The sequence below is a fragment of the Centroberyx affinis genome, unplaced genomic scaffold (assembly GCF_046629955.1).
Source record: "Centroberyx affinis isolate AG114_WGS23_722 - 3 ecotype Tasmania unplaced genomic scaffold, CSIRO-AGI_Caff_v1 ptg003022l_1, whole genome shotgun sequence".
NCBI classification, from domain to species: domain Eukaryota; kingdom Metazoa; phylum Chordata; class Actinopteri; order Beryciformes; family Berycidae; genus Centroberyx; species Centroberyx affinis.
The window spans coordinates 110,676-121,519 of record NW_027281119.1 but is presented as its reverse complement, the minus strand read 5'-3'; the positions used below and the strand labels follow the sequence as shown (position 1 = coordinate 121,519).

Here is a 10,844-nt window from a genome sequence, read left to right as displayed (position 1 = left end):
TATTTTATACTACAATATCGATTTTGAACTCATTGCTGAGCTATGCTCTGTTGCTTATTGCATGTCTTACTGTTGATTGTACTGATGTCTTATTACTGGTGCTTTGTTGTTTATTGTATATTCTATTACTGATCTTATATGATGTAAGGTGACCTTGAGTGCCATGAAAGGTGCCATTAAATAAAATATATTATTATTATTATTATTATTAGTATTATGTACAGCAGAGGTACATTGAGAGTACATCAACTAATCAGTTTCCTTGTGAAAATGTAACCTCTACTGAGTTATATATATTTGATGAATTAACCTCCTTTACCATTAGAATAGGGAGAGCAAAATGATATGAGTAGGGAGGATGGATTGGGAAGGGAGGAGAGAAAAGAAGACGGGGGCGAGAAAAGAGGTGAGGAAGTAGAGTGACAGCAGCAGAGATAATGATGAAGAGGATGATGGAGAGGAAGAGGGCCATCAGTCTCAAGAGACAGAATGGGAGGGAGGAAAGGAAGCAAAGGGAGGAGAGGGATAAATCGGCTGTATGGTAGAGAGCTTGGGTCAGAAAGCTGCCAGACCTCAGCAGCTTCTTCTCTCCTCCTCTCTCTCTGATGATGGAGACCCTGGAAGGAGGTGAACTCTGCTTTCCACAGCTCCTCAACACTTCCTGCATGAAACCAACACGTCCTCACGCTGAGGCCATGCTCATTTACATTCTGCTGTCCTGCATCTCTCTTCTCACTGTGGCTCTCAACCTGCTGGTCATCATCTCCATCTCCCACTACAGGTGGCCATAGATTTTGTCATGTACAAATCTTTATAAATCTGGTATACCTATCAAAAGAAATGGCTGATAGACGAGAACAGAGGTACTGTCACATCTTGGCCTTTGATGAAAAGAAAGAAGTTGCCAAACAATGCTTTTGTATTTTTTATAATACTTGCTATCTACCGCATGTAGTGATGATATATACTACTGATACTACATTAATGAATATAATGCTCCTGTTTCACTCCAGGCAGCTCCACACCCCCACCAACCTCCTCCTCCTCTCCCTGGCTGTCTCAGACTTCCTCGCAGGCTTCCTGATGCCAGTTGAAATCCTCTTCATAGAGGCCTGCTGGTTCCTGGGTGACTTCATGTGTGCTTTGTCTTTCTTTGCTGTCTTTACCATCATCTCTGCCTCAGTAGGAAACATGGTGCTCATATCAGTCGACCGCTATGTGGCTATTTGTGACCCTCTGCGTTACCCCACCAAAATCACTCAGGGAAGAGTTAAAATCTGTGTTTGTCTGTGTTGGGTCTGTTCTGCTTTCTTTGGCAGTCTGATTCTAAACGACCACCTGAGAGAACCAGGCAGGTATAATTCCTGCATTGGAGAGTGTGTGGTTGTTATTAACCACATTGCAGGAGCTGTTGACCTTGTTTTCACCTTTATTGTTCCCATAACTGTCATCATAGTTCTGTATATGAAAGTATTTGTGGTGGTTGTGTCTCAGGCTCGTGCCATGCGATCCCACATTGTGGCTGTCACACTCCAGCATTCAGTGACTGTAACTGCTAAGAAATCTGAGATGAAAGCAGCCAGGACTCTTGGTATTGCCATTGCTGTGTTTCTAATATGTTTTTGTCCACGTGTCTGTGTCTCTCTTGCAGGCCAGGAGAACGTGGCCAGTGCTTCATTTTTGGTCTTTTTGTTCTATTTTAACTCCTGTTTAAACCCTGTGATCTATGCCTTTTTCTACCCCTGGTTTCGAAAATCTATTAAACTCATTGTTACAATTCAGATACTGCAGCCTGACTCCTGTGAGGCCAATATACTGTAGATTTCCTTAACTGGAATTATCCTTAAGGAAGTGCTTTTCATTTCTGTATCGGGTCTTTTCCATAATGTTGTCAGACACTTATAATAACAATCTGAGCCTGTCAGTGGCAAAACAAGCACTTTTAGTGGACGTACATTGACGGTTTGCATTTGCCCTGTCGCATTACACTGCAGCCCGTTTTGCGGCTGCCGGCTGAAGCGATCTCGCTCAATACTTGACCAATTTCAAAAATTGTTGTCCCCATTAGTTACTTAGACACCCGCAGTTGGGAAAATAGGGTCCAGGTTGAAAAATACCGAAGTTACCCTTTAACATTGTGGGCATTTAGGTGACACTCTTATCCATAGCTGCTACAATAAGTGAACAGTTATAGGTTCAGTATCTTGCTCAAGGACACTTGGACAAGGTATATGGCTGTACATGGACACACACTGGCTGTTGCAGATATCAAACCTGTGTGTTTTCAGTTACAGGACTGGCTCTGCCTTTGAATTCATATAACTCCTATTCAGCTTTTGGTTAGATAACTTTGTTCTAATTGGAGTCGTTCTTTGATTGCTGTATTCATTGTCTTCTATTTTCTTGTTTCCATTTTCCAAATCACAGTTGCAAGCACCATGAAATGTTTTAGGCAAGAACCCAGTTTCATGTAAGCTGTGAATTCAACATTGCATATGTATATCACAGCAAGTATGGCATCTTTACATTTTAAAAGTTACAAATATTAAGAGTTAGTCCTTTCTTTTCTCTCAAACAGGGCTAACAGTTTTAGATAAAGACAATGTGCTTTAGACCTTGTCATTGGGGGCAGGATAGCGTGGAGAAGGATAACAACTGTTGAGTTTTATGAAATATGCAGTGTTAGATTGTATGCCTCTAATAGCACTTTTGGTCTGGAAGACGTATTGGTTAAGAAAGAAGTATTCTATTCCTATTTCAATGTGTGCTGTATATTATTTATTTAATCATTTTTCTCAATCCAGTCACAGTCTTAAGCCCCATCAAATGTTTTTAGGTAAACACACAAGGCAGAAGATTACAGCATCATTGTTCATATTTTTGTCCCATGATACACTCATAAAATCAGACACAAGGTGCACAATTTTAATAAATCAAAATGAAGTAAAGCTTCAGAAATCATGGTCTCTATGAGACAGTCTGTGTCCTGTGTCTCCCTCTCCTGTTTATTGTTAGTACTACATCTAAAATGTAACCTGCACGGCAGTCAGTCAATCAATCAGTCAGTCAGTTATTGACAAGTAGGCCTACTAGTATTGGCTGGCCCCGTTTTGCGGTCTGTCAAAAACACAATGATAAAACTGGACAGAGCACTAACATGTAAAGAGCACCGCCATCAATCATAAGGGAAAGCAATTTTATAAAAATGGGTTTTAAGATGAGATTTAACATCTTTTTTTAATCTAATATGTCAATGTAGCAAAGACAAGACTGGTTATATGTGGTTTTGTAGATGTACCATAGTCATCTCACCCAGCATGCTTGTTTTCAACAATGACTGCTCAACAAACTGGTTGCAGAAACAGAAAATAGACCTATAAAAATGGGTTTTAAGGTGAGATTTAACACCGGGACTGACTCAGCAGACCTAATACTACATAGAAGGCAGTTTGTTATTTGTTGTTTCATTTTATTTGTTTTCTGTTTTGTTTTGATTTTTGTTTTTTATATGAAAATTATTTTGTGAAATGCTAATTATTTTCTAATTTGTTAAATTGTTTTGTGAAATGTGGTTATGCGTTGCACTTCCAGGCCAATGTAACACATATCCACGTTTGGAAAGTTTACATTCAAGATGTAATCCACTAAAGATTACTGATTACTAGTTTAAAGAGTATTCTGTAACATTCTGTTGCAATTTTCAAACTTAACCTATTAAACCAACTCCAGGCTCCTAGTACCTCCTGCCTTACAGTGCAGCCACTTGGGAAGAGTATGGCAACCTAACACCACAAATAGTTTGAGCAAAATTAGAACAATTTCTCCAGAATATTGCAATTTTCCCACAACCCTGGGCTAGTAAACCTTGCCTTAAACAGAGGATCTATAAATGTCAGAAGGCATGAGGTTTCGACATTTTGTCTGAGAGGAGTATAGCCTAGATTTAACCAGAATGCTTATAATTCTATGAAGGTAAAGGCCACTAAGTTTAACTGCTAGCTAATATGTCAATGTAGCAAAGACAAGACTGGTTATATGTGGTTTTGTAGATGTCCCATAGTCGTCTCACCCAGCATGCTTGTTTTCAACAATGACTGCTCAACAAACTGGTTGCAGAACTTTCATTTGGACTGGGAAAAGTGGAACAGAAATCTGACTACATTTTGGTTCTTAAACAGAAAATAGACATAAAATAGAATTTACATGTTATTCAAATAGTGTTGGACAGTTCATCTTAGAGAGAGAATTATTCAAGTTTGCAAATCTAGACTGGACAGTGAATCTGTTAAACTAATCAGTGAATCTGGTTACTTTAAGTTTTAGTTTTAAGTTTAGTAATGTTTCTGGCTTGAGCTATCCCTGTTAAGGTCTCTCATAGTTTAAATAAGCACTGCAGCAGAACCACTGTATTACAATGCAATGAACACTGCATGTACTGAACATGTTGATTTGTTGTTGAGTTGATCCATCTTCTAAACTAGAATATGGAAGTTCCATTTAGGAAAGAAGGAATAAAGGGCCAGTAAACAAATGTTTCCAAGGTATTACACAGTAACTATTCAGTAATGATTACACAACTTGCTGTTGTCATGCTAATAATTACTCATTATCACTAGAAATTACTGGCATTTGACTGAGAAATTTCACATTATAATAAATAGTTACTCATTATTATCAGATATTACCCTGTACTTTATTTACTGTAATGTAATGTAATGTAAGTGCTACTGATATATTTTATGAAACACATTTCCAAATGGCCTCAAGCTTGAGGTGCAGATTCTTACCGAGACAAGGTGCTTACAATTCAACCAAAATATAGATGTGAATACAACTGGACTGTGTACAACACTCCAGTAGTACTCCAGTACTACTCTCCAATATACATTATTTATCTTCCCCCAGTTGGCGGTGTTACATCCTGGCACAAGGAGATAACAATGAGGGAGACCACGCACAACTTCAAAATGCCCAAATTAATTTATGATGAAGAATATAACTGAACACAACCATCTAAATAATGGAATGTGTAGATCAGCAGCATCATTGGTGAAGTGGGGTGCATGGATGAGTGGAAAGTATGGTGCGCAGTGTTGGGTGGTGTGGAAAGACAAAACCAAACAAAACCCAGGGCACCTTCACAGGGAGAGAGTCAGAGACCAACTGCCAGGAGAAGCAGCCCTTTCAAGCCCTGTCAGCCAGTAGCCAGGTGCAGCAAATCAAGCTAACGATCCCCCAACTCTGTCCTCCAGCTCCCCTCCTGAAAAGGGAAACAAACACAAGGCAGGACCAGTAGACAGAGGGGGTGGGGGTCGTCACAGTGGGCACTGCGAGACGGTGCACTGTCATCTCAGCAAAGGACTCATTCCATCACAGGACCCCTATGCCATATGGTGGGAATCTGCCTAGAGACCCCACGGACTGACTGGACTTGCAGCTCACCCACCCTTCTGGCCAATGTTACTGCCATCAAGGTGACTATCTTAAGTGCCAGCCCCTTCACATCCACTGACTCAAGGGTCTCAAAGGGGGCACAAGACTCCAGGATCCTGGTCTCATCCCAAAGTGAGATTAGAGACCCCCTGCTACAGACCTTGCTCCTCTGGGCACCATTGAGGAAATTGGGAAATCAGGCTGTAATCACCATCGGCCAAGCCCAGATCTTGAGCCCCTGAGGAAAGGGGTGGAATAACTTCTGGAATGTGCCTGCAAGAGCAGGTCCCATCAGGCCAGGAGTTCCCAAATGTTCCATCCAGAAGAGGTGGGATCACCATCTGCACTATCTATCTATCCGCACTCTCTGAAGTAACAGTGGAAAGAGGCTGAATGTGGGAGAAGCACAGAGCAAGGGAGGGTCATCTCTCTCCAGAAAGAGGAACAGAGATCACTGATTCGACTCCCTGGAGGCAAACAGGTTGGGGCTCTGTCTTCCCGAAGTGGCGTCAATTCTCACTGACCACCCTAGGGTCGAGTCTCCACTCCAATGCTCTTGGGCCATCCACTAGGTTGTCCAGACCTGGCAAATGCACCGCCCTCATTCCAGAATCTAATAGGTATTTTAGGAGCCCTGCCACTCAGCAAGAATTTGAGGTGGGGATCAGGACTATGACAAGTTTTCTGAGGTGAAATTCACAGACTTTGGCTCCCTGGTTGTATATCTTGGCTTGGGCCTTCTGCAGCTGTTGCATATTAATTGATTGATTGATTGATTGGTTGATTGATTGATTGATTGATAATCAATTGATGTGCTCAATTGATATCTGTTGAGTGAAGAGTTGGTTTTCCAAGGCTTCCTTCGCCAAGTCTAGGATGCGTCTGGGTTGCCAGCTATACAGCTCAAATGGGCAGTAATCAGTGGATGCATGTGGAACCTTGCACACACATCTTTACCACCCAATACAAGAGGTTATTATTAAAAGCTACTGCTGTTACTGCTGCTGCTGTGATGTTTTTCTTTAGTTGCTCAGTCTTGATTTTCTACCACACTTTGTATTAAGACCACTAGACCAAGCTTTTTGTACTGTGCCTAAGACTCTGCCAGTAAAGTCTTCTTTAAGTTTACTTACTGTCTCCAGCCTCTTCTCTGCATCTGGGTCCACTCAGCTCCCTTGTTTCAGCAAGAGTGAGCCATCCATGGATCCAGCAGAGATGGACTTCTTTAAGTTTACGTCTTTAAGTTTACTTACTACTGTCTCCAGCCTTTTCTCTGCATCTGGGTCCACTCAGCTCCCTTGTCTCAGAATCCAATAACATTTTTGAAATATCTCTGTTGCTTATTGCATGTCTTACTGTTGATTGTACTGATGTCTTATTACTGGTGCTTTGTTGTTTATTGTATGTTCTATTACTGATCTTATATGATGTAAGGTGACCTTGAGTGCCATGAAAGGTGCCATTAAATAAAATATATTATTATTATTATTATTATTATTATGTACAGCAGAGGTACATTGAGAGGTGTTGCACAATCAACTAATCAGTTTCCTCGTGAAAATGTAACCTCTACTGAGTTATATATATTTGATGAATTAACCTCCTTTACCATTAGAATAGGGAGAGCAAAATGATATGAGTAGGGAGGATGGATTGGGAAGGGAGGAGAGAAAAGAAGACAGGGGCGAGAAAAGAGGTGAGGAAGTAGAGTGACAGCAGCAGAGATAATGATGAAGAGGATGATGGAAAGGAAGAGGGCCATCAGTCTCAAGAGACAGAATGGGAGGGAGGAAAGGAAGCAAAGGGAGGAGAGGGATAAATCGGCTGTATGGTAGAGAGCTTGGGTCAGAAAGCTGCCAGACCTCAGCAGCTTCTCCTCTCCTCCTCTCTCTCTGATGATGGAGACCCTGAAAGGAGGTGAACTCTGCTTTCCACAGCTCCTCAACACTTCCTGCATGAAACCAACACGTCCTCACGCTGAGGCCATGCTCATTTTCATTCTGCTGTCCTGCATCTCTCTTCTCACTGTGGCTCTCAACCTGCTGGTCATCATCTCCATCTCCCACTACAGGTGGCCATAGATTTTGTCATGTACAAATCTTTATAAATCTGGTAGACCTATCAAAAGAAATGGCTGATAGACGAGAACAGAGGTACTGTCACATCTTGGCCTTTGATGAAAAGAAAGAAGTTGCCAAACAATGCTTTTGTATTTTTTATAATACTTGCTATCTACCACATCTAGTGATGATATATACTACTGACACTTCATTAATGAATTTAATGCTCCTGTTTCACTCCAGGCAGCTCCACACCACCACCAATCTCCTCCTCCTCTCCCTGGCTGTCTCAGACTTCCTTGCAGGCTTCCTGATGCCAGTTGTAATCCTCCTTGTAGGGTCCTGCTGGTTCCTGGGTGACTTCATGTGTGCTTTGTCTTTCTTTGCTGTCTTTACCATCATCTCTGCCTCAGTAGGAAATGTGGTGCTCATATCAGTCGACCGCTATGTGGCTATTTGTGACCCGCTGTATTACCCTACCAAAATCACTCAGAGAAGAGTTAAAATCTGTGTTTATATGTGTTGGGTCTGTTCTGCTTTCTTTGGCAGTCTGATTCTAAGGGATCACCTGAGAGAACCAGGCAGGTATAATTCCTGCATTGGAGAGTGTGTGGTTGTTATTAACTACATTGAAGGAGCTTTTGACCTTGTTTTCACCTTTATTGTTCCCATAACTGTCATCATAGTTCTGTATATGAGAGTATTTGTGGTGGCTGTGTCTCAGGCTCGTGCCATGCGATCCCACATTGTGGCTGACACACTCCAGCATTCAGTGACTGTAACTGCTAAGAAATCTGAGAGGAAAGCAGCCAGGACTCTTGGTATTGTGATAGTTGTGTTTCTAATGTGTTTCTGTCCATATTACTGTGTCGCTCTTGCAGGCCAGGAGAATGTGGCCAGTGCTTCATTTTTGGTCTTTTTGTTCTATTTTAACTCCTGTTTAAACCCTGTGATCTATGCCTTTTTCTACCCCTGGTTTCGAAAATCTATTAAACTCATTGTTACACTTCAGACACTGCAGCCTGACTCCTGCGATGCCAACATACTGTAGAGAGATATACTGTAGATTTCCATAACTGGAATTATCCTTTAACATTGTGGGCATTTAGGTGACACTCTTATCCATAGCTGCTACAATAAGTGAACAGTTATAGGTTCAGTATCTTGCTCAAGGACACTTGAGGTATATGGCTGTATATGGACACACATTGGCTGTAGCAGATATCAAACCTGTGTCTTTTCAGTTACAGGACTGGCTCTGCCTTTGAATTCATATAACTCCTATTCAGCTTTTGGTTAGATAACTTTGTTCTAATTGGAGTCGTTCTTTGATTGCTGTATTCATTTTCTTCTATTTTCTTGTTTCCATTTTCCAAATCACAGTTGCAAGCATCATGAAATGTTTTAGGCAAGAACCCAGTTTCATGTAAGCTGTGAATTCGACATTGCATATGTATATCACAGCAAATATGGCATCTTTACATATTAAAAGTTACAAATATTAAGAGTTAGTCCTTTCTTTTCTCTCAAACAGGCCTTACAGTTTTAGATAAAGACAATGTGCTTTAGACCTTGTCATTGGGGATAGCCTTGTGGTTAGTGAGTTCATCTCCCAGCTGAAGGGCCCAGAGTTGGAACTGCCTTGGCAAACCCCACTCTGCCAGAGCGTGGAGAAGGATAACAACTGTTGAGTTTTATGAAATATGCAGTTTTAGATTGTATGCCTCTAATAGCACTTTTGGTCTGGAAGAAGTATTGGTTAAGAAAGAAGTATTCTATTCTTATTTCAATGTGTGCTGTATATTATTTATTTAATCATTTTTCTCAATCCAGTCACAGTCTTAAGCCCCATCAAATGTTTTTAGGTAAACACACAAGGCAGAAGATTACAGCATCATTGTTCATATTTTTGTCCCATATGGATACACTCATAAAATCAGACACAAGGTGCACAATTTTAATAAATCAAAATGAAGTAAAGCTTCAGAAATCATGGTCTCTATGAGACAGTCTGTGTCCTGTGTCTCCCTCTCCTGTATTGTTAGTACTATTATCTACTACTATCTAAAATGTAACCTGCACGCCAGTCAGTCAATCAATCAGTCAGTCAGTTATTGACAAGTACGCCTACAAGTATTGGCTGGCCCCGTTTTGCGGTCCGTCAAAAACACAATGATAAAACTGGACAGACCACTAACATGTAAAGAGCACCACCATCAATCATAAAGGAAAGCAATTTTATAAAAAAGTGTTTTAAGGTGAGATTTAACACAGGGACTGAATCAACAGACCTAATACTACATAGAAGGCAGTTTATTATTTGTTGTTTCATTTTATTTGTTTTCTGTTTTGTTTATTGTTTTTTTATACGAAAATTATTTTGTGAAATGCTAATTGTTAAATTAGCATTTGTTAATTTGTTTTGTGAAATGTGGTTATGTTTTGCACTTCCAGGCCAATGTAGCACATATCCACGTTTGGAAAGTTTACATTCAAGATCCACTAAAGATTACTGATTACTAGTTTAAAGAGTATTCTGTAACATTCTGTTGCAATTTTCAAACTTAACCTATTAAACCACAGGCTCCTAGTACCTCCTGCCTTACAATGCAGCCACTTGGGAAGAGTATGGCAACCTAACACCACAAATAGTTTGAGCAAAATTAGAACAATTTCTCCAGAATATTGCAATTTTCCCACAACCCTGGGCTAGTAAACCTTGCCTTAAACAGAGGATCTATAAATGTCAGAAGGCATGAGGTTTCGACATTTTGTCCTCCTGAGAGGAGTATAGCCTAGATTTAACCAGAATGCTTATAATTCTATGAAGGTAAAGGCCACTAAGTTTAACTGCTAGCTAATATGTCAATGAAGCAAAGACAAGACTGGTTATATGTGGTTTTGTAGAGGTCCCATAGTCGTCTCACCCAGCATGCTTGTTTTCAACAATGACTGCTCAACAAACTGGTTGCAGAACTTTTATTTGGACTCGGAAAAGTGGAACAGAAATCTGACTACATTTTGGTTCTTAAACAGAAAATAGACATAAAATAGAATTTACATGTTATTCAAATAGTGTTGGACAGTTCATCTTAGAGAGAAAATTATTCAAGTTTGTTAAACTAATCAGTGAATCTGGTTACTTTAAGTTTTAGTTTTAAGTTTAGTAATGTTTCTGGCTTGAGCTATCCCTGTTATTTAAACTGTCTCTCATAGTTTAAATAAGCACTGCAGCAGAACCACTGTATTATAACGCAATGAACACTGCATGTACTGAACATGTTGCTGATTTGTTGTTGAATTGATCCATCTTCTAAACTAGAATATGGAAGTTCTATTTAGGAAAGAAGG

At 40.3% G+C, this 10,844-nt stretch overlaps 2 protein-coding genes across 2 annotated transcripts; both read left to right on the top strand.

The window, feature by feature from the left end:
- The first annotated feature begins 608 nt into the window (after positions 1-608).
- Positions 609-1,821, top strand: LOC139659143 (trace amine-associated receptor 13c-like). Its single transcript, XM_071537365.1, has 2 exons — positions 609-781; positions 1,014-1,821. The coding sequence occupies exons 1-2, from the start codon at positions 609-611 to the stop codon at positions 1,819-1,821; spliced, it is 981 nt and encodes a 326-aa protein (XP_071393466.1).
- Positions 1,822-7,331: 5,510 nt separating this feature from the next.
- Positions 7,332-8,544, top strand: LOC139659145 (trace amine-associated receptor 13c-like). Its single transcript, XM_071537366.1, has 2 exons — positions 7,332-7,504; positions 7,737-8,544. Exons 1-2 carry the CDS (start codon positions 7,332-7,334, stop codon positions 8,542-8,544), a joined length of 981 nt encoding a protein of 326 aa, XP_071393467.1.
- The last annotated feature ends 2,300 nt before the right edge of the window (positions 8,545-10,844 follow it).

What these genes read in the sequence shown, in the direction of transcription:
- LOC139659143 (XM_071537365.1), top strand. Translation starts at nt 609, where the DNA reads ATGGAGACCCTGGAAGGAGGTGAACTCTGCTTTCCACAGCTCCTCAAC. An exon ending in ATCTCCATCTCCCACTACAG is followed by an intron (nt 782 to 1,013) that starts GTGGCCATAGAT and finishes GTTTCACTCCAG; the next exon opens with GCAGCTCCACACCCCCACCA.
- LOC139659145 (XM_071537366.1), top strand. Translation starts at nt 7,332, where the DNA reads ATGGAGACCCTGAAAGGAGGTGAACTCTGCTTTCCACAGCTCCTCAAC. An exon ending in ATCTCCATCTCCCACTACAG is followed by an intron (nt 7,505 to 7,736) that starts GTGGCCATAGAT and finishes GTTTCACTCCAG; the next exon opens with GCAGCTCCACACCACCACCA.